General features: G+C 42.2%; 1 protein-coding gene across 3 annotated transcripts in view; it reads right to left on the reverse strand.

Moving 5' to 3' along the window:
- Positions 1 to 1,000: 1,000 nt before the first annotated feature.
- Positions 1,001 to 27,637, reverse strand: part of tmem163a (transmembrane protein 163a) — a 155,622-nt gene continuing 128,985 nt past the window's right edge. For all 3 annotated transcript variants that reach the window (XM_080199332.1, XM_080199329.1, XM_080199331.1), the window contains exons 7-9: positions 14,938 to 15,049; positions 6,049 to 6,190; positions 1,001 to 3,941 (exon numbers count right to left, since the gene is read on the reverse strand). In XM_080199332.1, coding sequence (XP_080055458.1) covers positions 3,881 to 3,941; positions 6,049 to 6,190; positions 14,938 to 15,049 — 315 coding nt within the window. In that variant the 3' untranslated portion in view covers positions 1,001 to 3,880. The remainder of the gene's footprint in view (positions 3,942 to 6,048; positions 6,191 to 14,937; positions 15,050 to 27,637) is intronic.

Raw genomic sequence — 27,637 nt, forward strand, 5'->3', positions numbered from 1 at the left:
CTAATCTCAGTTGAAGGCTTTGACCACTTTATTCCAATCTGGAGAGCATCACCAGGCTCAATACTGTGAAGAAGAATCCAAGAATAACTTGCATTTCTACTAATTCATCACTAGTCTTGAATCTAGAAGTGCAGATAATGACCATATTCATGCAGGATGAGGATAAACATCTAATATTATTCACTAACCTGGAAACTATGTTAATGATCATAGTGACATGTTCAGTAAAGCCTAGATGTAACTTTGATTTGATTTATTATTGTCACATTTATTAACAGTGAAAAATATTGTTTCTTGTGCACTATACAGACAAAGCATACTGTTCATAGAGAAGGAAATGAGAGTGCAGAATGTAGTGTTAAGTCATAGCTAAGGTGTAGAGAAAAATCAACTTAATGCAAACCCATTCAAATGTCTGACAGCAGTAGGGAAGAAGCTGGACTTGAGTTGGTTGATACACAACCTTAGATACTTTTGTATTTTTTGCCTGATGGAAGAAGGCAGAAGAGAGAATGTCCAGGGTGCATGGGGTCCTTAATTATGCCGGCTGCTTTGCTGAGGCAGTGGGAAGTGTAGACAGTCAATGAATGGGAGGCTGGTTTGTGTAACGGATTAGGCTACATCTTGCGCTCTTGGGCAGAGCAGGAGCCATACCAAGCTGTGATACAACCAGAAAGAATGCTTTCCACGGTGCATCTGTAAAAGTTGGTGAGAATCGTTGTTGACGTGCAAGCAGATTACTAGAGTTCCAATGCCTTGGCAACTTGGGTATTGATTGTTTCTTGCTGTGCTATGCACCAAGAGTGTGTGGCACAAATTATCAGTAGATTGATGCCAGTATCATAAGTTCTACCTTTTGGTAGATGAGGGCTTAAAACCCCAGCTCTTTTATAATTCCTGTGGTGACCACTTTGTGTATTTGGTGTCCAAAAGAGACCATCTGCACTAATGTCTCTGAAAGCATCTTACCCAGCCCCCCCCCCCCCCCCCCCCCCAAACATCCAAATCCTGGTAACCCTGCACATTTAGTACGGCTAATCCACCTAACCTACACATCTTTGGGCACTAAGGGGTAATTTATCATGGCCTATCCACCTAACCTGCACATCTTTAGACTGTGGGAAGAAACCAGAGCACTCAGAGGAAACCACACAGACACGGAAAACATGCAAACTCCACATGTCACCCGAGGCTTCTAAGTTTGCAACAACTATAATTCAACATAAACTGGATCATCTTCAAGTTTATGACAATCTTTTTAACTGAAACATTTGGTTACATTTCTTGCTGTTGTATGGAACAAATGTTAAAAGTAATTTTTGTTTTGGACAGCAACAACAAAGTGTGAATCAGACCCATCATTTGGAGAATACCGAAATATGTAAGCGTATGCGTTGCCTTCATTTTTTTTGTGTCCTGGTTATAAATTGAAGGTTAAATTTTTGCTGATCGTTGCATCTAATTTTGGTATTTAAAATCTTTGGATTAGCGGGTGCACTAACAAAAGCTTTCAAAATTAATAAATCAAGTTAAGATACAATGAGTATCATCAGTTTGGTACACCTGGTGTGTTGGTGTTTTCTTTATTCATTTATGGGACGTGAGTGTCATTGGCTGGCCAGCATTTATTGCCCATCCCTGTTTCCCTTCAAAGGTCAGTTGAGAGTCGACCACATTGCTGTGGCTCTGGAGTAACATATAGGCCAGACTGGATAAGAATAGCAGATTTCCTTCCCTAAAGGACATTAGTGAACCAGATGGGTTTTTCCAACAATCGATAACGGTCATCAGATTCTTAATTCCAAATTTTTTTTAAATTGAATTCAAATTCCACCATCTGCCAGATTCAAACCAGGGTCCCCAGAACATTAGCTGAGCTTTTGGATTAATAGTCTAGCGATAACACCTAGCCATCACCTCCCCTAAATGGCATGATGAAAGAATCCCATTTGCAGTATCCCTTCATTCCATTGTGGCATATCGTGGTGTTAATTTTTAAAACTTAGCATCAACTTATTGTTAGAATTTTCAAATTTGTCATTGCTAAAAGCATGAGCAATTTATTTAGAGCAGTGATTGCTGATTCTGTCTCCAATTATTGGTTTATATATCCAATATATTAGCAAATCCAAAGATGATTTGGTATTTTGAATTTTTTTTTATATTGCCAAAGGCACTTGAATTTTGATCAAATTAGATTCAAGTAACTGGAAGTGTCAGACGTCATGTTAGTTTTAGCAATTTAGTTGCATTTTCTAAAGAATATTCAAAAGTACATACGTAATAGAATTGCTTTAATCATGCCTACTAAAGAAAATTGCTTAAAGGGCCAGATCTTCTGATCAGCAATGATTGCAGCAATCTTTCTGGGTTTACATTTTGACTCCCATCCTAATCCTGGCTACACTGATGTGTATTCCATGCAGCCATCCATGTGAGACAATCAAGAAGAGGAGCAGTGTAGAAACAATACACCTCTAACAACAATAGAAGCTATATTTTTAAAGACGCTAGTCTTTCAGTGGAGATTGGTATTAGGAGGTTAGTGAGAGTGGATATTTTAAGTTGAGAAGGTAGTCAGTTGGAGGATTGGGTAGTCAGGTCTCCAGGTAGTGCATTGCCAGCAGGGGGACAGTCAGTTATGTCTGGGAGGTGCTAGGTTCTAGCAGGTGTGGGTTATCAGGTATAATGGTTCAGTAATCAGGTTGGGATAGGTAGTCAAGTCTGAGTATTGTTAGGTTGGGAATGCGATTGGGGAACAATTGCGGTGGTGAGTTGCATTGCACTGTCAATCACCAAGTTACACCAAAGTTTAAATGAAGTAACAATTCTAGGATAAATATGTGGGTAAGCCTGTAATTTGTTCAAGTCTCCAACAGTAATATCTGTGTAAGAGACATTTGTGGAGAGTCCTGTGCACTATAACCTGCTCATCAGAGGTTTCAATTGGCTGGACAATTACAATGTATGCGTACATGTCAGAACTTTCTCAGGATCCTGAAGTTTGCCAGCAGTTTAAGTTTGGTACTTCACCACTCCTGATACTGGAAAATCTGGTCTGGGCCATGTGACATTCTAACCACTCCTCATTGAATTTTGATCCCTTTATTTGATTGCCTAGGATAAACAGTAGACTTTGGTGGCCCACTTATCTACCCCATAATGTAAATGGGGCAGCAGCAGCCTGAAAATGAACTTATCACCTCATTTGCACTAGTGTTGGCTGCTGCCATTTATAAAGATACCTTCTAGGTAATTGGAACAGTGTTCATTTTGAGCAGCAGCCCTATTAATGTACAAATTGATGAACACAGGACCCCAATTATAATTGACTGACAACTGGGTGGAACATACAAAATGCACACTGGCAATTTTAGTGGGCAGTACAATAGAAGAAGCACCTAAAAGACAAATTCAATATTTGGGCCACAATGAGGAATACTTCTTCGAGCTTCACAAGGAAAATATATGCTGCTGTTGGCCTGGGCTCAGACTGATCCAGAGCCAGCAAGCTACCACTTTGGTCAGGGAGTGAAGTTGTAGCCTGCAAAAATGACCAGGCCTCAGCTGCCAGAATTGGGCTGGTTGGCACATTTTTCTGATGCATCATCTGCTAGTGAAAACCTATGCTTTTAAGAACAAAAAAATATTGCTTTGTCCCCTGAACATGTAACAAATAGCAAAGAGGTCCATCTTCACATTTAACATTGTTTGTATTTAGCTCACTAGGGGCATGATTTTTTTGGCCACAAATTTTGATAAAGGACAGCAGCAGCATTTTTTCCAGTTATACTGTAGTCTTGGTTGGTGATTCTTTCCAGGTCTTGCAATCTTCATTCCTTTACAACTGAGCCATCACAGCATGTTTTCTTCAGGTCTATCATTCAAAGCTCTCATAATTTTGAGTTTGTTTTATCCGAGGTATTGTGTCAATCAGAAGCCTAGAAATAAATAAAAGGGTTAAATTGATAATGACCCATTGACATAATTGCCAGAAGTTTTGATTTCCATGAGCCCCAGACACAATTCAGCTAGTTATTTTAATAGCTGAAAAAGTTCAAACACAAAAGGGAAAATCTTGACAAGTTAAATATAGTCTTCAGGTGTCACTCATGCCTCATTTGGCAGCTTTTGAGGCAGAAGTTCATGGCATTAATGCCATAGTTCTGCACTAACTGTCAGCCAGGATTGAGGGAATTGTGTACATGCAGAAATACATTCTTTTAGATGATCTATAAAATCAAGGGTTTGTCTGCTCTCATGCCAGACTATAGCATTCCATTGTGTTGTGTGGAGGAGGTCCTCCCCTTTGTCCAAGCCAATATTTTCAAACCATGTTACTTGAATGGATTATCTAGTCATAATTGCATTACTGCTTGAGATTTGCATATAAAAAATATGGCCTATGATTCAAAAGTATTTCATTAGTTTTATAATGCTTTGGGACATTCTGAGATCGTGACAGGTGTTTTATGGAACTGCTACCATCTCAAAGAAATAGCAGACCAATTTGTGATACAGCAGTAACCCATCTCCCTCTGCAATTAGTGGGAGTCCCTCTGCAAAAAGAGAGAAATGGTAAGGAACATGTATTTCACGTACGACTAACCAAGAGATGGACCAATTTACCAGCAGGCAAGGACACCAGCAGCTCAGCTTCCCAAGAACTGGCAGCAAGCAGCCATTTAGGGCAATTAAAAGCCCAATTCAGAATCATGTTTCCCAGGAGCTTCCTAGGGGCAAGCCTCAATTATCTCCCTATTCACATTTGCAACCATAAATCCTTGGAGATGGAGCGTGCAGTGTCTGACACTACATTCAAGGCCTTCTGTGCTTGGTGAGCACTGGGGAGGCTGGAGTGTTTTATTGACCCCTTTAATCACATCATGGGCCCAAGAGTGTGTAGGTGGGGTGAGGATTGTGGAGGGGCTGTAAGTGGAGAGGTCAGAGGTAGCTTTCAGCAGCAATCCCCCTCCTCTTGCCTAATACTGGGTCTCCCTTGGATGGGCACAGAGTGCCTCATTATGAGGTTCCCACCCCAGAAGGCTGCGGGTAAACTTGACCGGGTTTGCTGCGTATCCTCCAGAGGACATGGGAAAACCATGTGACCTCCATATAATCCCTGATCTACCATTAAATTGCATTTAAGCTTAGAGATAATAGGTGTCAAATCTTTCATTAAGGACATTGCACTCGAAACAGCAATGAACCCCGCAACAGCCTTTTTCTCTCTGACTGAATCAGGAAGGTTTTTTCACTGCTGGGAGACTGAAGTGAGACCTCTCCCATGATTAAATGGGCTTGGCTGCCATGTTTTCCACCATGATGGGCTGTATTAAACCCAGCTCTGAATGAGGTTGCCACCTCGCTATTCAATTACAGGAAGAACTGTATGTGTGGGATTGCCAAATAGGAATTCCAAGTCTAGGGATGTCACTTATTGAACAATTTCAAATAAACTGGATAATAAGAATTGTCCCAAGATCTGTGCACAATGATCGCACTGCATTGCTTTTCCTACTGAAATGAATTTGTTATAGCTCCCACTGAAACTTTGTGCCCATCACTTGTGAAATTTCAACAGAGTTAATCATATTTCAGCTGTGAAAATGTGCTGTCAGTTTGTTCCTCCCTGCTAAAATGTGAATGCATCCAACAGCAGTACCATAGTCTAAAGGCAGTTCCTCAATCTAACACTGCATCCAATTTCTGACAGTGCATTAATTCTTGAATACTGGACTGATCAATGTCAGTCTGGATTATGTGCTCAAATCTCTGGAGCTGGTGCCAAACCCACAACCTTCTGAGGTGAAAGTGCTACCACTGAGCCAAGGTGAGCGCACAGCTGAAGGACTCATGTTTCCATCTTGAGTCCTTAAAGTATAACCCATGTATTTCTGATGCATTCAACATCAGCAACAACAGAACAGATTCAGGTTATTTCTTTCTTTGGTATTTTTGGTCTACAAACAATGCTTAAAATGAATTTCAACCATTTTGTATCCAATCTGTTTATAAAATGTAACCCTCAAGAAAAGTGAAGCCTACTTTATGCCATATGCCAGAATGATCATTCCAATGAGAATCCCTATGGTGCCATCCAAGTACCAGACACCAGGATTATGGTTGTAGACTTCTGCGCTGATCAGTATAGAAAATGCCATGATGCCTCCAACTAAGGAGTTAAAACCTGCAAGACAACAAGGAAGGAATACAACAGTGAACTTCCACAATTGGACAATTGCTTCAAAATGAAATGGGTTTCAGATACTGGTTCTCTGACCAATTGATTCAAAAATGATTTTTAATCAATTGCCAGCACTTAATGCCAGATCTTCTATCACAAAGTAATTTAAGATGAGATGGAAATGTACCAGAGGGTTAAACAGCAATTAATATTTTTTAAAGAATGTATTTCAGAACACAGTGAAAATATTGGACGGGGTTTTCTGGCCTCACCTTTCTTAAGAAGACTCGAGAACAATTAGTGGTACAGCCTACATTAGAAGTACTGGTGAAGTTTCTGGACAACAAAAACTATTGATCGTTCTTTCTCAGTTTGAGAGTAGCCTCTTTCAGCCTCTGAGAGGGTTCTTGAGACATAGCCTGGAAAATCCTGCCTAAGGTCAATGGACCTTTCCATTGTCTGCCCCTCGTCCACCACAATTCCTGTGGTGGGCAGAATGGGAAAAATTGCTCCATTGTGTCTTAAAGAAAACAGACATTTACTATAGTTCCGAATCTTCCGAGGAATAGCAATCACTGTCAGATTGCTGTTCCCCACCTATTTCTTTAACCCTGAGATGGAGTTCTGCATTTCTGGCCTGTTCTGAACCAGCCTCTTCAAAAGTGCAGAGTGGATCCGTTCTGGGAGTCTTCATTCATAATGTGGGATCATCAGGAAAGGCCAAACCATACCCCCATTTCACAGCACTAACTGCTGTATTCTAGTCAGTAGAGAGTTTAAAAGTCCCAAAGCCACTTTGAAAAGCTATGGAGAGAGTAAATGTGTAAGATAAATGGGAGAGTGGGTAGGGTGGAAGGTAGGTGGGTATAGGGGTAGGGTGTTCGGATGAGGAGGTAGGGCGGCAGCTGAAGTAATTGAGGAGGAAGTGTAGCTGGGGAATGGGTGAGAGGGTAGAGTTGTAGGTTAATGGCTGCAGAGGTAAGATGACTGGGGGTGGGTAAAGGGGTAGGGTTACACGTAGGATAGCTCAGGGTCAGTGAGTGGATAGGGTGGCAGGTAAGTGGGTGAGATAGGGTGGGTCAGGGGAAGTCAAGTCACAAGTAATTGGGTGGTCAAGTAGTAGTCGGGTAATTGGGGGTGCAGTCGGACAATAGTCAAGGTTGGGATAGTCTGAGCGTTGGGGTGGTTATTTGAGAGTCTGAAGGTAGCCCAGTGATTGGGGGGTAGTCAGGTCAGGGGGGAGGGGTGGTCGGGGGTAGTCAGGAAGGTCAAGCGTGATCAGGATCGGGAAAGTAGTCGGGTAGTGGAGGCATAATCAGGTTGGATCAGTTGGGGGGTCAGGAAAGTACTCTGGTCAAGAGGTTGGGAGTGCTGTCAGTGGGGAGGGGGTTAATTGGGTGTCAGAGAGTCCAGTGAGGTGTTGGGGGTTCACCAGCACAGTTGTGCAGAGTTAGGACTGATTGTAATCCTAACCTTTCCTTGGTAATTATTCAGATGGATGAGTTGGAACCATCCAAACTCTCTGCCTTCAACTCAAAAGTTTTAAGAAGGGTTCCAGATGCAGGGAAATTGTCCACCATAAGTCCAATCTTCCCTTGCAATTCCCACATAGTCGTTGGATCTCGACTTCTGAGGTGTTCCTCGCATGGTTTGGGGGTGTTCTTTGTTCCTCACATGGTTTGGGGGTGAGGCACGGGTGTGGAATGTTACCTCTAGACTATAACCATCTGAAGATAGGAAGTTTATAAATTTGACAAATGGTGTTGTTCCAAATAAAAATAGTTCAATATAAAAATGTCTGAAAGTAAGGTTATGCAGTTCCTTTATGGAGATCCTCCTTGATCACAAACAGGCAGAATGCAGCCATGAGAAATTGCTCAGCCAAATGCTACCCATCAGTAAAAAACAGCTGGTAGAGCAGATTCTACAGTGTCAACTGGGGTATTCACATTCAGGAAGGGGATGAGAGCTGAATGTGTGGGAAAACTGAACTTTCCACAGTGTCCAGAGGGGCAGAAAGTACCGACCAAATCACACTGGAAGTGCTTCTGCCGCAGAAGCTTACCTGTTTAGGGGAGTTAAAATTGAATATGCTTCCCAATTTACATTATTGTGACCCAAAATGCATGCAAAAAGAAGAAATTTCTTCCCTCAAAGGGTTGTGGATCTTTGGAAATCTCTACCTTAGAGGACAGTGAATGCTTTTTAATTGACTATGTGCAAGAAAGAGATTGATAGATTATTTTGATACAAGGGAATTAAAGGATATGGGGATGGTGCATGGAGGTAGAGATGGGATAGAATAATCAGTATTGTGTTGGAAAGTGGAGCAAGTCTGAAGGACTGAATGGCTTACAACAAAGAAAAGTACAGCACAGGAACAGGCCCTTCAAGCCTGTGCCGATTATGATACCATAACTAAACTAAAAAAAAAATCTGCCTCCATACATTATGGTTATCTCCTCCTCTTATATGTAAAAATAAATTAGAAATATAAAAGTAAGGATGTTTTGTGACAGTTGTGCAGGGTGTTGATGAGACATCACAGAGTACTCTGTATATTTCTGGTTTTCTTATTTAATAAAAAATATATATGCTTTCGGATAAGTTCAGAGAAAATTCCCTCAACGGATACCTGGGATGGGGAACAAAGAACAGTACAGCAAAGGAACAGGCCTTTCGGCCCTCCAAGTCTGCGCTGATTATGATGCCTGCCAAAATAAAAACCGTATGCACTTACCGATTGCATATCCTTCCATTCCCATCCTAGTCATGTATTGTCTAGATGGTCCTTAGATGCCACTATCATACCTGCTCCCACCACCTCTCAGGGCAACATGTTCCAGACATTCATCAGTCTATATAAAAAAAAACTTGCCTCACACATCTCTAAACTTTTCACTATGCACCTTAAAGGGAAGGATTATTTCATGAGGAAAGGTTAGACTGGCTGGCTCTGTATCCATTGGAGTTTGGAAGATTGAGAGGTTAACTTACTGGAACATAGAAAATCCTAAGGGTGCCCAATTCGACATGCATTAAGTCATAGTCCTCAACCTGACTTTATTTGGCGTAATTTTACCACTGCTCAGTGGCACCAAAGTACTGAATAAACTTTCAGAGAAGAATGGGAACATTCAAAGATCAATCAAATTGCTGTCAAGGCTAAAATGAGTGTAACAAAATAGCCTAAATGCTGAAAAAAGAGAAGGTGGTCAGGCAGAATATGGGGAGGGAGAGAAAGAGGGGTCAAATCCTTATCTCTCTTCAGGCAATGGGGATGAAATTCAACTTCAGCAAAGCAAGCAGTGGCAAATCCAGTTGCCTATTGTACACCAGGAGCTGGGCCCACTTTAGGTTATGGTTATGCTTTTAAAAGATTTACTGAGACAAAGAACAAAAAACAACACAGAATGGGAAACAGGCCCTACGGCCCAACGAGCCCATGCCGCCATTTTAACATTATGGGTGCCCTACTCATAATGGCCAGATTTTATGGAGATGGCGGGGAGGGTTGATGGCAAACTATCAGTGTATAACATCATTATCCTTCTGAAACTGACCCCAGTGACAAGGTTTTGGGCATGCACAGATTAGCACAGAATTCTTGTGGCCTTCTCCCCTTCCATGCACGCATTTTAGCTTTTCCACCACCACATTCTTGTTCAAAACCCCTTTGTTCAATCAGGTGTAAACTGATTTTTAACAAAAAAGTGCTTCATAAAATTTGATGACTGACAGAACTATATCTGAAAAATGATGAGGTGCTGTTAAATGACTGATAGTAGATTTTTTAAATTACATTTTTATTATAGTTAATCTATTATTAAATAACAATGAGTATGGTAGCATAGTGATAACGCTAGTGAATTCGTAATCCAGACACTTGATTAATGTTCTGGAAATATAGATTCTAATCCCACCACTAGGTAGCTAGGGAAATTCAAATTCTGTTAATAATTCTTAAACAAAATGCTAGTCCCATTACTAATGAAAATGAAACTACCAGATTATCATAAAAACTCATTTGATTCACTGATATCCTTCAGGGAAGGAAATCTGCCCTCCTTTATCAGGCTGGCCAACATCTGATTCTACTTTAATGCCAGGGTGGTTGATTCTTAATTGCCCTCTGAAATGACCGAGCGAGCCCCTTGGTTGTACCAAATCTACAGAAAGCACTGTTGATGTATCCAGAGCACCTGGACTGCATTAGTTCAAGAGTGCAACTCACCATCACCTTCTCAGGCACAATTAGGAGTGAACAATAAATGCTGGCCTTGCCAATGATGTTCAAATCCCAAGAAAAAATTTTCATAATGTTATTTTAAAAAGTTGTTTCAGAATATCTTGGGTCTCCTTTCACGCCAATGTGTATGTCTCGATTTTTAATTCGCTCTATGTAAAAATAAAACTGATTTTATTTTGGTTCCAATTTGGGAATCTGCAAAAGTCCTTTAACATGACTGGCTGCTTAGACAGCCGAATGACATCACTCCAGCTCCACTGTGAGAATTCCCCAGTAAAGAACCCTGCCATCAGATGTGGTACTGCTGTATGATAATAGAGGTGGCATTCCGGTCAGAGAAACTGTTTGATCTCTCAGCAGGACATGCTTTCAGATCGGTGGCAAGCGCCCTGACTTCGCCACTGATCACAAGGTCCAGCTCCTGCACTGACATTGCTCCAGCTGCTATTATAATACTTCATAAAAGCAGCAGTATAGGCACAAAGCACTGCAACTTAGGCAGCAAAGGGTGAAAAAAATGGCAAGCCAGATAGGAGATACAGTAGAATATTCTGGGACTTCATTCGCATTGTATCCTGTAACTGCTTTGTATGTTGGTGTTTGAGGTGAAATTAGATGCCTTCTTGGCAACTGAGCAGCAGATTTTACTTTCATTCTGCATGCTGCAGATTTGCAAGGATGAGTGAAGGTAGTTGGAAGAATTATTAACACAGTGGGGCAACAGTTTTTTTTAATCAACTAATAGATTAATTATTGCTGGACATTTCTGGCAATTGGCAAGTGTTGAACATGAGCAACTTCTTTAGCCTCCTACATCCTGTTGTCATCTTCGCTTTTACAAGCCTGAATGTCCTCCTCCCCTACTGTGGGCAGCATGGTAGCACAATGGTTAGCACTGCTGCTTCACCGTTCCAGGGACCTGGGTTCGATTTCCGGCTTGGGTCACTGTCTGTGTGGAGTTTGCACATTCTCCTTATGTCTGCGTGGGAAAACTGGTTGCTCTGGTTTTCTCACACTGTCCAAAGATGTGCGGGTTAGGTTGATTGCTCATGCTAAAATTGGCCTTAGTGTCCTGATTTGCATAGGTTAGAGGGATTAGTGGGTAAATATATAGGGATATGAGGGTAAGGCCTGGGGGCAGACTCGATGAGCCAAATGGCCTCTTTCTGTGCTGCAGGCATGCTAAATATCCAATGTCATTCTTGTTGCATTGTAAGTGATGCAAGGCAAGGCCTAGCCTAAAGTTACTACCAAATCCTCTGAGACTTTAAAATTCCTGTGGTGTGAAAATGGTTGGTTTTATAGAAGTATTGATCTCATTGTGTTTAAGTTTAGCAGGGAAATTTGGAAATGACTGAAGTGTCATTTGCCAACCTTCAGTTAACAATCTCTGTTTTCAAAAAACACGTACTTTAAAAACTTTGCAATTCTTCAATTCAGGCCTCTTTCCATCCCTGACATCCTTTGCCCCACCATCAGTAAGCATGCCTTTAGCTGTTCAGACTCTGAACTCTAGAATTCCCTCCCTAAGCCTCATCACATTTCCACTATTCTCTCCTTCATTAAATCCTGCCCCTAACCAATTATGCAATAATATGTTTCAGTTTCTACTTTGGCTCAGTATCAACTTATATCAGATTCTCCCTCAGGCAGCCCCTCTAAATAGATAGTAACTGTATATCCAATCCAGTTCGACGGGTTTCGAGATAATTGATAAGTCCGATGCATGATCTGCAAACTCTGCCACATTGAGCATTACCTGCCCTCAAAGAGTTGGGATGATGGATTATTTGCAGGAATGTATCTGATGGAGGTGATTCTCCAGGCCTGTTAGCCCTAGGCACAATTCCTGTTGAGTTGGTGAACTTGGTGAGAGGCCTAAAACAGGATTTGCATTGGGCGTAAATCACTTTCCAATGCTCCCAGTTCATTATAGCTGCCTTTATCTGGATCTCACCCTCAGAGTGCAAGAACCTGATCCAACCTCATCTGCATACATTTGAATCTCTGAAGGTTAGTGAGGTTGAAGTCAAATGCAATGTGTTCCCAATATGCTCCCATCCCTCAGCAGGAGGTAACGTAGGTGCAAATCATGACAGACCCTTAAAAGTGATGACCAGGTGCCATGAACTCTGATGGGGGGCAAGCATTTTCTCCAGGGTGCCCAAGGGCAAAGCAGCTGCTGCCAAGGTACAGAAGGGGGGTCCTTGAAGGGAACTGGGGGTTGGGGTACTTGGCCTTGGCTGCAGGGTTCAGATTGGGCATTTCCTCTGTGATGGGGGGGCTCTAATGGTCAGTCTACTCTCTGCTTGCTGTAAAACCTTTAAACTGTTCTCTAGCAGTCGATTTTAAAGATCTGTCAGGTTGCACTGGCAGGACTGCCCTCTGTTTGTTATAAAAATTTTGAAGTGCTTTGTTTACATTCCATTTCACACTATTTTGACTTTTACAAACCCCAACTACTGCCTCATTCAAAGGAGCGATGATAATTGTTTATTCATACAGCATTTCACAGCCCTTTAACTCTGAAGTACTTCCTAGAAAGCGCAGCTGATCAGTCTGCGCTCACTGTTGAGCGAGGGGCCTTTTCTCTACCTCTTACACCCGAACAGCATGCTTTTACTGGAGGCTGGTTTCTGACAACACTCAGACATTAAAAAGCAAGGGTTCCTCCATGCTGACCTTCTTACAGCCACTGTTGAAGTCTCTGGTTAGATAGGTGACCCCGCCAGGGGACTCAGAGACCACTGTAACCCCCAGGTGGTCAAAGACATGGCTGGAGAGTACCCAGGTTGGCACTGCCAGGTTGAACTGTCAGGGTGTCGGGGTCAGTACCAGGTTGGCATGTGGCAGCGTCTTTAGTGATCCCATACCAAGGTTTTGCTCATTTGAGGGGGTTTGCTGGTACCGGTGATCAAAAGGGGGGGTGCGGTTTGATGCCGGAGATTAGCGAATGGAGGAGGTCTTTGGCAGTGAGAAGGGATGGGTTCTGTAGCATTATTCTGAGATTGAGGGGACCCTTTAAAAATCTCAGATCTCTGTATAGCCAGCCTTGCCAACATTTGTGGCAACATAGTGCAAATCACCCTTAGCTCAAAAATAGTGCTGAAGAGTGGATGGATTCAGATCGGGTTGCATCGACTCACCCAGTGGGAATTGCATTGTGTTTCCCACCGGAAATCACACTAGGGGATTTTCACAGTAACTTCATTGCAGTGTGAATATAAGTTGAGGGGGTTGAGCTATGAGGAGAGGCTGGATAAACTAGGCTTGTACTCGTTAGAGTTTAGAAGAATGAGGGGAGATCTCATTGAGACGTATAAGATGATGAATGGGATGGATAGGATAGAGGTGGAGAGACTCTTCCCGCTCAGAAAGGACAGTAGGACTAGGGGGCACAGCCTCAAGATAAAGGGGGGGGGGGGCGGTTTAGAACGGAGTTGAGGAGGAACTTCTTCACTCAAAAGGTGGTGAATCTCTGGAATTCTCTGCCCGTTGAAGTGGTGGAGGCTGTCTCGCTAAATATTTTTAAGACGCGGGTTGATGGGTTTTTGATAAGAGAGGGGATTAAGGGTTATGGGGAGAGGGCGGGAATGTGGAACTGAGCCACGGCAGATCAGCCATGATCTTATTGAATGGCGGGGCAGGCTCGAAGGGCTAGATGGCCTACTCCTGCTCCTATTTCTTATGTTCTTATAAACCTACTTGTGACTAATAAATAAGTTTTACTTTAACTTTTTATTTTAACTTTTTACTTAGAAACTTTTGGGGAGAATTGCGCCTGATTACTGTTCTGTGAAGTACCTGAGAAGATTTTCCTACTTTAAAGGGTCAATATAAATCAAGATGTCGCTGCACAGTGTTGAAATTATACTGCTGAGGTTCTGAGTCATGTTTGGAAATGTTTTAGTTCCTTAATTGTGACTTATGTAATGAATTGAATTACTTTTATTAACAACAGGTACTCAAAAGGAATGGAAATAAAATGTTATGGAAAAGGCATGAACCAGAAGAGCTGTCACTGACACAAGTGAAATGAACTGACTGACATTCTGTACCTTTTATCAAATCATAGAATCTTTCCAGTGCAGGAGGCCATTTCGCCCATCGAGTCTCTCACTGACCTTCCAACAGAGCATCCTGCCCAGGGACACTAAGGGGCAATTTAGCATAGCCAATCCACCTAACCTGCACATCTTTGTACTGTGGGAGTGAACCGGAGCATGTGAAGGAAACCCACGCAGGCACGGGGGAGAATGTGCAAACTCCACACAGACAGTGACCCAAGACCGGAATTGAACCTGGGTCCCTGGTGCTGTGAGGCAGCAGTGCCAACCACCGTGCCACCCATACACTTTCAATCATGATGTTTGCTGTCTGCATTAATATTCCAGTCCACCATACCTTACTGCTCTGTACGGAATTGCATGATCTTTTTGCTGTAAAACATTTTAATTGGCCATACATCAGCAGATTATCTCAATCAATTGTTAGTACTCACCATCAGTTATCAGGGCTTTGCTTGTGAGGATTCTACCAAGCATGAACTTGACCACCGACAATATACTGCAGAGTATTCCACTAATGATGGAAACGCTAAAAAGGAAATCATCCTAAAAGAAGAATGCATATTTTAGTGCAATGACCAATTGTACCAATATCGAGCTTGTTTTACATTCAGACTGATTACTAGAATATCACTGAGAATTCAGACGCATTAGTTTCTGTCAACAAAACAGAATGACCCATTTATATCAGAGAATGGTGTCATGAAGCAGAAACAATAATGTATGTGTGGTGACAGCCACTTCAATCCAGGTGTCTTTTGCCTTCAGCTGTCATTGTTTAAAACATGTGTAAGATGTATTTTTTAAAAACCTGACTTTTGTCAAAAAGTAAAACACATGCTGATTGTGTTTTAAGGATCAAAATATTCCTGCTTTCAACATGACAAGAAATGAAGAGAAAGCCAAGATCCAAAACTGAGAATTGAGGCAATGGAAGTATTGAAGTGTGCAGCAGCATTATTATAAAGCCTCCCAAATCTTTTTCTGAATTTTACACAATCTCAGGAAATGTCCATCTAAATGAGCGGAAATTCCGTGGCCGGGTGTATCATTGACAAAACCAGGAGATCCCATCGGTGTTAACAGCCGGAGGATTGCAGCCCTCCATTTTAATTGATAAATTATTCCTACTCCACCTTTCACTACTTATGTGCCTGTAGACTTTGGGGTTCCCTTTTATGTCGGTTGTCAGTCTCTTTTCATAATCTCTCATTTGCTTTTTCGCCTCCTCTCTGAACCTTCTCTACTCAGCCTGGTTCCCAGTGGTGACACCTGTCTGACACCTATCATAAGCATACTTTTTCTTCCTCATCTTATTTTTGATCTCTTTTATCATCGGGAAACTCTGGATCTGTTTGCTCTACCTTTGCTTCTTAAGAGAATATACATTGACCGTGTCCATCCTTCTTTGTATGGAGCCTTTGTTCAACTTCCATTTCTCCTACCAAAATTTGACTCCAAAATTATTCGGCGCAAATCCATTCTTCTTCCCTAGTTAATTATTTTTACTCTGGATAGTTCATTGTCCTTTTCCATTGCCAACATAAACCTTGTGATATAATGATCACTGTTCCCTAAATGTTCTCCTACTGTTACTTGATCTACTTGGCCCACTTAATTTCTAAATACCAGATCTTGCAGTGCCTTCTTTCTTATTGAACAAGAAAATACATACAGTCGGAGAAAACTTTCCAGGACACAGGGAACTCATGCCACTCTCAGCCTCCTACAGTACTACTTTCCCAGTCTAATATCAGATAATTAAAAGCCCCATTGTAACTGGTATATAATTTTCTACCTCCCTGTAACTTCCTTGTAAATTTGTTCCTCTGTCCCATTAGTTGGTGGACCATATCTGCACCAAGGAATATAATTGCATCTTTTTCTGTTCGTCTAATGGAATCTGTCCTGTTAGAACATAGAACATAGAACCCTACAGTGCAGAAACAGGCCCTTCGGCCCATCGAGTCTGTACTGACTACAATCCCACCCAGGCCCTATCCCCATATCCCTACACATCCCAGGACACTAAAGGGGCAATTTTAGCATGGCCAATCAACCTAATCCGCATATCTTTGGACTGTGGGAGAAAATCGGAGCACCCAGAGGAAACCCACACAGACACGAGGAGAATGTGCAAACTCCACACAGACAGTGACCCAAGCCGGGAATCGAACCCAGGTCCCTAGAGCTGTGAAGCAGCAGTGCTAACCACTGTGCTACTGTGCCGCCCATTCAGGGACATCCTTCTTCTGCAGCATTACAATGCTCTAATTAATAAACAGTAAGAAGTCTCATAACACCAGCTTAAAGTCCAACAGGTTTATTTGGAACCATGAACTTTCGGAGCACTGCCCCTTCATTGGGTGAGTGGCCACTCCAGACCATCTCCACATCATGGCTCATTAATGAATTTCACCACCTTTTCCCTTCTTCCTCCTTTCCTGAACATCTTGTACCCATGGATATTTAACTCCCAGAGCTGCTCTTCTCTGAGCCAGCTCTCTTTTATAGCCACATCAAACTTCCGCATGGCAATCTGAACCTGCAACTCACCAATCTTATTTACTACACTCTGTGCATTGACATAAATATACAATAATCTGGGAGTTCAATTTTGTTACTTTCTCCCTTATTCTGAACTCACCTTTTAACTTATTACTCCAAGTTCTAGTGCTGTCTATCTCTCTTGGTATTCTGTGCACATTAATATTCCTCTCTGATATTATCTCCTGGCTGTCACACCCCTGCACAGGTTTTGGAAGTAATCAGGAGATTGCTACTTTTGAGGTCCTGTTTACTAATTTTCTATCTAGCATCCTAAATTCTGATTGCAGGACCACATTGCTCTTTCTGCTTTTGCTCTTTTTAACAATGTGGACCACAGCTGCTAGCTGTGAACTGTCCCCCTTCAGGGTGGTCTGCAGTTGCACAATGACATCCCTGACCCTAATACCAGGAAGGCAACACACACCATCCTGGATTCACATCACTGGCCACACAAACACCTATCTATTCCTCTATCAAAACATATCACTATTGCTCTTCCATTCTTCCTTATACCCCTCTCCCCCACCCCTGTACAGCTGAGCCGCCCACAGTGTCATGGATTCGTTGTGGCTGCACACCCCAAATGGACCATCACTCTCAACAGTATTCAGAACTGAATACCGGTTGGAGAGTGCACTGAACTCAGGGACTCCTGTATTATCTGCCTGTTTCTTTTTGACTGCCTAGTGGTCATTAATTCTCTCCTTCCTGCATACTCTTACGCTGTTGCCTGACCACACCAATTCATGTGCTATCCACAGAGTTCTCAACCTCATGGATGCACCGCAGTGAAGCTAGCTGGGACGCAAGTTCTGAAACCCAATACTCAAGCTGCTGCAACTGTTGCAACTTTTTGCTTAAATGGTTATGGGACATGGAAAGCATCCCACATAGCACAGGATGTGCACTCCAGAGGTTGGAGCAGCCCTGCCATTTCTCTATTTGTTTGTCAATATTTCTTCTGGTAATAATCCCTAGAAATACTAATAAACCTTACCGAAACTAATTACCCTTACTGTTAATAATAACCCTCACTGTTACAGAGGTATATTGATTTCAGATATTAAGTATTTATGGGGCTGATTAGATAGTTATGATTAAGCATGGAACTGATTAGATAGTTCTACAGAGAACTAGCATGGACTTGATGGATCGAATAGCCACCTTCTGTGCTGTACTGACTGTATGATAGTTCCCTCAACAATCTCTTCCATACGTGGATCCTCTTTTTGGTTCCTAATCAGCCCCATCTCTCCACTTCCTATATTTTAACTATTTATATGCTATAAAAAACTTTGGGATTCCATTTTATATCAGCTACCAGTCTCTTCTCATGCTCTCTTTCTGCCCCCTCTTATTTCCCTTTACACATCCCCTCAGAACTTTATTTTTGGCCAGCTTCTCACTTGAATAAACAACCTGACACTTACTATATATACCCATGTAAAAACTGATTTTGTGTAAAAACTTGCCCCATGATCTTTGGCTTTAAAAATCATAGTTTTCATTTTAAACATATAAAAGTCAAACTTAGTTTTTCAGGGATCAAAATCCCAAAATGCTACTTTTCATTTCCTTAGACCCTTGGGCAGGAACAGGATTCTCACTTCTCTGTGATTCTAAGTGAACCCACAGAAAGAGCTGTTGATAAATGAATCCCAGCCTATCCCACTCTGCTCACACTCCCTGGGACGACTCACTTCCTCGGGTACACAGAGACCCAACTTAGAAAGCTTTGCTCCAAAAGTCAATCTTGAATTTTCCCATCATGAGTTGGCTGATGGAAAATTCATGACAGAGCTGTTAATGTAAGTCATTTTAATTTAATTACTTGACAGGTCAGACAGTTAACAGTTATAGTGAGGTCTTGCACTTCATTATGTTTGTCAACAAGAAGCCAAATGTGTTTCTGACGCTCTCCCTTAATTGAAATTTATTTGTTGACATATTTATTTACCTTATCAATTAGGATGCTCGCACTGAGGGAGAAATCGCATGAACAGTAGAGGCCTCACAAACTGCAATACTGGCTGGACCACTGCATTCCACTGAACCATCCCCACCCATATCAACACCATGAGAGATGGGGATTGTAGTAAGTTCCTCCCCATCTTAAACTGATAGGATCAAAGCCCCTGAAAATCAATGTGATTGACAGGTAATTTGCATCCAATCTCAGCACTGTCCAAGCATTTAGAAAATGATGGAGCCACCTGAGTCACAAAGCAACATGAAAAGTATCTGCTGGAGCCTAGGCCCCTTTGGGACACAGGCCCCAACGTTTTGTACCTGGGCCCTATCTATCTATCTGTGTCTGCACCTCAGCAATCTTACTCACCACACTTTGTGCATTTACACCAGTGCTTCCCAAATATTTTCCCAGTGTGACCCCATTTTAATTCTTCAGACTTTGTGTGAACCCAGAATGAAAATAGGAGAGCTGTTGGGCGGGGATTGCTTTAGTTGTTGAGCAGTTTTAGCCCCAAGGGTGACCAGCAGTCATCACTGGGCAGACCATCTCTGCAGCATTGCCAGCAGCTTGAAAAGGCACACACTTCCCTTAAAAGAAACACGGTTCTCAGGTTTTTGTTTTCAATTTAAAATAGAACCCCCCCCCTCCCCATCCCAATAGTGACAGCTCGCAACTGGCCCATAGGGTATGACACTGGACAAGATGAGCTCCTTCCCAATCAGGTCACCTACCCTTTCTCTTTGGGGATATATGGGTAGCTTGCAAATACAGTACATTATTTTATTACCCCCGCCCACAGTCTTTACAAGCTCAGAGTTTGTATTGAGGTTTCAGGCTGTGGGTGACGGTAATGTCATGGCACACTCTGGCATTGTCAACATATGCTCTGTTTGTGACCAGAACTCTCCACTCACCTGACGAAGGGGCAAACCCCAAAAGCTAGTGGGTTTACTAACAAATAAATTTGTTGGACTTTAACCTGGTGTTGTGAGACTTCTTACATAGTCAAAAGACTGCAGACTTTGTTAGCAGCAAAAGGGTGTTAAGAAAAACTAGGTACAGGAGTTACAGCTCCAGTCTTTATGATGTTAACTACATGGCTGTCAGGTGATTCCTGCCTGAGAGAGGGCTTCACCCTGTCATGTGATCACTTACTCTCAGTTCCCCATTGGTTCTCTCTTCTTCTGCTATGCTGTCTTAAAGAGACAGACCCACATACACAGCAGTCTTAAAGAAACAGACAAAACATTCACAGCACCTTCAAAGTAGACAGCAACTGTCTTTTTAGCTGACAATTCTGAAGCAGTGACTTCAAAAATTACAAATTCCTTCTGCAAATGTTCATCCAGTTCAAGTATCACAGCAAAACTTTTCACAGCCTTTTTTGCAGTGATAGAGCCTCAGACAGGTGGCGGGCACGTTTTAGGGAGTCAGGAGGTGAGTGACTCACCACAGAATTCCAAGTTTCTGACCCACTGTTTGGTATGGGTGGTCCAGTTCAGTTTCAGGGCAATGCTAACCCCAGAATGATCTTAGCGAGGGATTCAGTAATGGGTAATGCTATTGAATGTCAAGGAGAATCACAGAATCCATACAATGCAGAAGGAGGCTGCTTGACCTATTGAGCCTGCACTGATAGCAATCCCACCCAAGTCCTATTCCTGTAACCCCACATATTTACCCTGCTAGGCCCCTTGACACTAAGGGGCAACTTAGCATGGCCAATCAACTTAACCCACACATCTATGGACTGTGGGACGAAACTGGAACACCCGGAGGAAACCCACGCAGACACTGCGAGAAAGTGCAAACTCCGCACAGACAGTGACCTGAGGCCGGAATTGAACCCGGATCCCTGGCACTGCAAAGCAACAGTGCTAACTACTGTGCCACCATAGACGAGGGTGCCATGGTATCAGAGGTGGGTAGATTACTCTTGTTGGAGGTGGTCATTTCCTGGCACTTCTATGGTGTGAATGTTACTTGCCTCTTATCAACCCAAGCCTGATTGTTGTCCAGGTCTTGCTGCATGTGACATGGACTGCTTTAGTATCTAAGAAGTTGCAACTGTTATTGAATATTATACAATCATTAGCAAATATCCCCATTTCTGGCCTTATGTTGGAGCAGTTCATTCATGAAGCAACTGAAGATGGTTGGAGCTAGCAAACTAACATCAAACATGTATTTAGATCTGATACATAATTGTGTCATCTCACTTTTTTGATGAAGTTTACTATCATCTGGGGCCTTGTGCCTGGATTGGGTGAGCCGTCCCACAGGCTAGTCAGCAACAGCCTGACTGTCATACTCACTAAATCATACCTTACATCTAAAGTTCCAGATTCCTCTATTGCCATTGCTGGATATATCCTAACCTACCAGAAAGACAAACCCACCAAGGTCAGTAGGCAGACCCATCGGAGATGGTAGATAGCCGGGAGGGAGTTGCCCTAGAAGTCCTCCATGTTAATTCCTAACCCCATGAAATGTCATGGCAACGGATTAAACATGGGCAAGGAAATCGCAGCACCCAGAGGAAACCCACACAGACATGGGGAGAACATGCAAATTCCACACAGACAGTGATCTGACAGCTAAAAAGACAGTTGCTGTCTACTTTGAAGATGCATCACTGCTGATTAACACCTTCTGTACTCCCTTCAACTGATGAATCTGGACTTCTCCATATCAAACACCATTTGGGGGAAGCACTGAGAGTAGCAACAGGAATGTACTCTGGGTATGAACTTCAATGGCCATTACCCCAAGAGTGACTTGACAGCCCCACTATTGACTGAGTTGATCAAGTCCTACGGAACATAGATGGCTAGGCCCGCAGCAAGTTATGAAAAAAACAAGAAGGAAGGGCCTACTTGATGCCCCCTCACCATCTACTGTCAAAGTCCATCTGTCTATGACAGTATAAGCCAGAAGTGACCACCACGCAGCCTTGTTGATCAAAGACCTGTCTTCATACTGGTAATACTGTCTACTTTGCTGTGAGGCACTATCACCAGGCTAAATGGATTAGATTTAGAACTAATTTAAATTTAGCTGCATTCAGGAAGTGCTGATGGCCAACAGCAGCATCATAGTTGTATTCAACCACAATCTGTAATCCCATATTCCTACATATATCTCATTCTACCATTAGATCAACTCTGCTTCAATGAGAATAGCAGAAGAGCATGCCTGGAGGAGCATCAGGCAGGTAAAGTAAAGTTGCCTTAGTTCCAGATGATCAAATGTTGTTTTCCCCTTTGTTTGGGCCAGCTGACTGGCAGTGATTTAACCTGAGGATCACCACACCTCATGAGAGGGGCAAAGGTTGAGAAGGCAGGCTTTCTAAAACATCAGGTACACCTAAAATAAATACTCTCCACTTGTCTGGATGACAGCAGCCGACAACAACACTCAAGAAGTTTAATACCATCCAGGACACAGCAGCTTCTTACATAGATACACAGAACCCTACAGTGCAGAAAGAGGCCCTTCGAGTCTGCACCCAACATAATTCCACCCAGGCCCTACCCCCATATCCCTACGTCTTATACCCATTAATCCCTCACTACTCTGGACACTAAGGGGCAATTTCTTAGCACGGCCAATCAACCTAACCCACACATCTTTGGACTGTGGGAGGAAACCGGAGCACCCGGAGGAAACCCATGCAGACACGAGGAGAATGTGCAAACTCCACACAGACAGTGACCCGAGCCAAGAATCGAACCCAGGACCCTGGAGCTGTGAAGCAGCAGTGCCAACCGCTGTGCTACCATGCCTTCTTGATCAGCAACATCGACATCACCACTATCACTCATTGGGAACATCTCCAAGATACCCTGTAGAAACTTGGAAAGACCACTTTGACAGCACCTTGGAGGATAAGGGCAACAGAAACACGGGAACACCATCAACTGCAAATTCCACTCCTTGTCGCATACTACATATCATCCTGACTTGTAAATATGTCATCATTCCTTCACTGTCGATGTAGCAAAATCCTTGAGCTCCCTCCCTAACAGCACTGCGGATGTACCTACACCATTTGGATTACAGCGGTTCAAGGTGGCTCACCACCACCTCCGCAAGAGCAAATAGAGATGGGCAACAAATACTGATGCTAGCCAATGACGCTCATATTCCATGAAGGATTAAAAATAAACTACCCTGAGGAACTCCTATGGAAACTTTTAATGACATTAAACACATTAAATATATTGTGCCACTAGAGCTAAAATTAGTAATAGGCAGAGTTGCTGGTTCTAAGAATCCATTGTAGTCTGATTAAACTCCATCCATTAAATTCTTCCTATTTGCTTTTATATATCAATAACCACGGGATAATTTTACTGTGCTCCTCAAACCATAGGATAATGAGCTTGATTGTATCACACCTTCCTCTATTCTCCTTCATTCGCTCTCGAAGGGCTTCCTTCACTCACGCTCAGCGCAATCAATTAATTAAAGTTGACATTCTGTGACTCACAACTCACTTTTCAGCAGCTTACTTTTCCCACAGGAATTCTAGCGAATGACTTTAAAATACCGCAGAATGGAGATAAAGCAAAATGAAATAGCTCAGCAACCCGTGAGATAAAAGACAAAGGAATTCTGTCTTGTTAGTTTAATACAGGCAGTATCAGCCTATCAAAATTCAAAACAAGAATGAAGGAAAATCTCGCCTGTTATCTTGAAGAAAAAGTGCTGAGTGCAAATGAAATTGTTGCATACATTGCCATAAGAAGCAAGAGGCACAAAGAATCCTTAAATGTGAATATTTCTAAATTAGTAGTCCTTTGAATATTCAGACCTGGAAATTCAATGGATGCTGCATCTGCTGCACAGCTGTGTAACAGCTGCCTGAGGGTCTAATGTGGTTGTGCTTACTATGCACCAATAGAGTGTCACCCGCCATGTATGTTAAGGATGCTAAGTGGGCATTTCTGGTGTGTACTAAGACTGGGGATGAACCTATTCTTGCAAATTGGGAGTTGAATGCCTTTTGCTGGCCCATTTCAGGAACTAGTTAACGAATAGTGCATCATGATGATGCAAATTTGTAACGCGGTCAGTCTGCACTGCGGTCAGTCTGCACTGCGGTCAGTCTGCACTGCGGTCAGTCTGCACTGCGGTCAGTTTCAAGCCTGGTTAATTTGTGCCACGGTCAGATTATACTGTGGTTAGTTTCTATTGTGATCAGTTTCTTGATACATTCAGCAAAAGTCTACAATCTGTACTAACTTTGTGTCAACTGCTACCCAGAAAGTAAATTTATTTTTTTAATCCAAGCCTATTGTGTTGTAGATACACATGGAATGAATGCTTCATCCGGTTCCATCTCAGAACCATGGGCTGCCGCTGGCCTCAGGCCAAACCCTCCTGACTGCCACTTACCCAGGCTTCCCAGACACTGACTGACCTTGCTGCTCCTCCACATTCAACAAGCTGCCTGTGGGGCTGCAGGTTATGTCCACTTCCCACCAGAACCAAAGGCTATTAACCTATTTACCATGGTCATGCTGCTGGCCTCACTGTCTAGCGTGCATTGTTCCAATGCATCATCGGATTTGGATGAGGTCCAATTATGAGGACTTAATTCTTCTCAACCCCAATGTCTTTACCCATGATGCTTTGAGATAGCCAGCACTGACAGCATGGGACATTGTTCTTACTTACATTAAGGTGATGTAACTGGGTATAGTGGCAGGTAGGTGATGTGGTAGCTTGGTGAGGTGGTAGGTGGTTAGGGTGGTAGATGGGTAGGTGGAAGATGGGAAAGTGGTAGGTGGGTGAAGTGGCAGGCAGTCCAGAGCACAATGAAGTCATGTCAAGAGGGGTACGCAGGCTTGGGGCGAATCAGATTGGGTCTGGGGTATAGTTGGATGGTGGGGTAGGTAGTCATGTCAGGTCAGGGTTAGCCAGGAGGGAGATCAGTGGATAGTAGGGTGGAGGACTGTGGTCAAGGGTGGAGTTGGAGATGTCAGTGTGAGTGATTGGAGAGTTAGTTCTGTAGTTATCCAGGAACTAGGTTATGATTTTTCTGTCTAACATTTCCTGGCTAAGAACCATGTAACTGTCCAAAGTTTCCAACTCTACATCAGACGGTAACCTTCATAGAGGATCCTTGGGAGCAGAGTAACTGCCCTTCAGAATTTCAAACTTCCTAGGCAATTGCATCAAGGTCAGTGTGTCAGGAATTCTGAGGGATTGCAATGTGTGTCTCCAGTGTGTAGATCCAGCCTCCAGTGATATGAAATCTGGAAGATCTGGGCCTATGTCATTAAATCAAATATGAAATTTGATGTCTGTATATCAACAACAGCTTTGCTAAAATTACTCCCAATAAAATGATCTTCACAAAATTCATGAGATCCACTTTAAGGTTCTCATGAATTCCATAAAGCCTATTGAGTTTTTTTATTACAAAGTTTGGAATAACGAGAGAATGATGCAAAGTAATCCAAATTAGCACCAGAGGATGTTTAATACAGAACCAACTACCACAGCACAAACCATCAGCTTACTGGTCAGAAGGCTGCCACCAACTATCATCATGATGATATGATAATTTTAATGTCATCAACATCTCACAACAAGAAAGTGAACATTTACTTGGAGTCCAAGTCCTTTGGGTAGTGAATTGTTGTTAGAGATTTTGAAGTTGGCAAATTTAATATTTTTTTCTTACTTTTCCTTACCATTTCTTTTTCCTCTCTTTCCAACCTTTCTTTATTTATTTATACCTGATTTGACATTGAATTCAGCCACTCTCATTCACTCTTCTTCTCAGTTCTTCCCCTATTTATTCCTCAATCTTTAACTCTCAATTGTTATGGACATATACTGTTGCTCTTATTATTCACCTAGGTCCTGTTGTCTTTGCCGTACCATCATCAGCTCATATTTCCAGCAAGGTAGACTTTCTTCAGCTCCTAATTTCATATAATGGAACTAATCTGATCTCGAGTCATCCTTTGATGATAAATTTCTTAGATTTTATTTCAAGTATTAAGCAGATTATCAGAGAGTTTTTATACATTGCACTAATACAGCTCTCTGCCACCCTGAAACAAGTGTTCTAGTGCAAGTCATAATGAATGTTCCTTTCTCGGTCTACTGTTTGGTTCACTTGACAAATAGGTCAAGCTCAGCATCTTAGGAAACTGAAGCGTGAATGTTAGACAAGCCTGGGATTACAATCAGGTCCCAAGACGTAAAGCACAAAACACACTATGTTATTGGAATGCTCTAACAGCTAATTAAATATTGATGTGGTGACCAACTTTGACAGTCTAAAAAGTGATGCAATGCACTGAACTGTGGAAAAGAAAGCCTCTAAATTCTGTTTTGTTAAAACTTAAGTTTTTAAAACTTTTTTTCACAATCTTAACCCAAACAAAGGAGAGCTGTTGTCAGATACCAAGAGCTCAACCTGCAGGAAGATTAGAGGAGAATAGGTGAATTGAATAAAGGAACTCAGGGAAACAAAAGAGGGAATACAAATATTGGCTAGTAAAAGCAAACCCAAAGGTCTTTTATAAACACACAAAGAAGAAGAGGATAACTAATGGAAAAGTAGTCTATTAAAGACCAAAAAGGTTATGTGGACATGAATGTGTGATTCTTAAACGAATACTTTGCATTTATCTTCTCAAAAGAGAGGGAGCATGCAAATATTGTAATTAAGGGGGAGTGTGAAATATTGGATAGGATATACAGAGTGAGAGATGAAATATTAAGGGATTCAGCAATTTCAAAAATAGATAAATCCCAAGTAAAATGTAATGCATGTTGTCAAAATAAGCAGAGGAGAAAGTAGCAGAGGCTTTGACTATCATTTTTCAATACTCTGGCCATAGGCATGGCACTAGAGAAATCCTAAAGTTGTGATATTATTTGAAAAGAGGAAGGAATGGATTGTGTAATTACAAGCTGGTCAAGTTATTGGAAAAATTCTATGGGGCAACATTAATCTTCACTTAGACAGGTAAAGGACAGTGAGCAAGGGTTTGCTAAGACGAGGTCATGTCTGACCACAATGGAAATTTTTTGAAATGGGTGAATGAGGGCAATAATGTGTTTTTATTGTAGTCTACGTGAACTTTAGCAAGGCTTTTAACAAGATCCCATATGGCAGGATGGTCAGAAAGGTAAAAGACCATTAGATCCAAGAAAAAATGGAAAGCTGGATCCAAATTTGCCTCAGTGACAATTTATTTGTGACTGGAATGTTGCTTTCAAACTCACATTTAGCCCCTTGCTTTGGGCATGATAAAGAAGTTTGTAGATTATATAAAAATTGGCCAAAAATTGGTTGATAGTTAGGAAGAAAGCTGCAGACTGCAGGAAGTTATCAATAGACAGGTGCTGTGGGCAGAAAAGTGGAAGATGCAATTCGATCTAGAAAAGTGTGAAATATTGGTTTGTAACATTTGCTGGAGTGGTAATTGAGTCCCATTGGTTGTTACTTACACTCGCTGTTATTTACCTCGAATCCAACTGCTCCTATCTCAGCCAACCTTCTGGGTCAGACTGGGCAAGATCCGTCTGTCATAAACAGGCCCCCATCCAGGGCTGTTGGACATAACCCCTTGTTACAACACTCA

Source organism: Carcharhinus amblyrhynchos, chromosome 11, assembly GCF_965287045.1.
Source record: "Carcharhinus amblyrhynchos chromosome 11, sCarAmb.v2.hapA, whole genome shotgun sequence".
Lineage (NCBI taxonomy): Eukaryota > Metazoa > Chordata > Chondrichthyes > Carcharhiniformes > Carcharhinidae > Carcharhinus > Carcharhinus amblyrhynchos.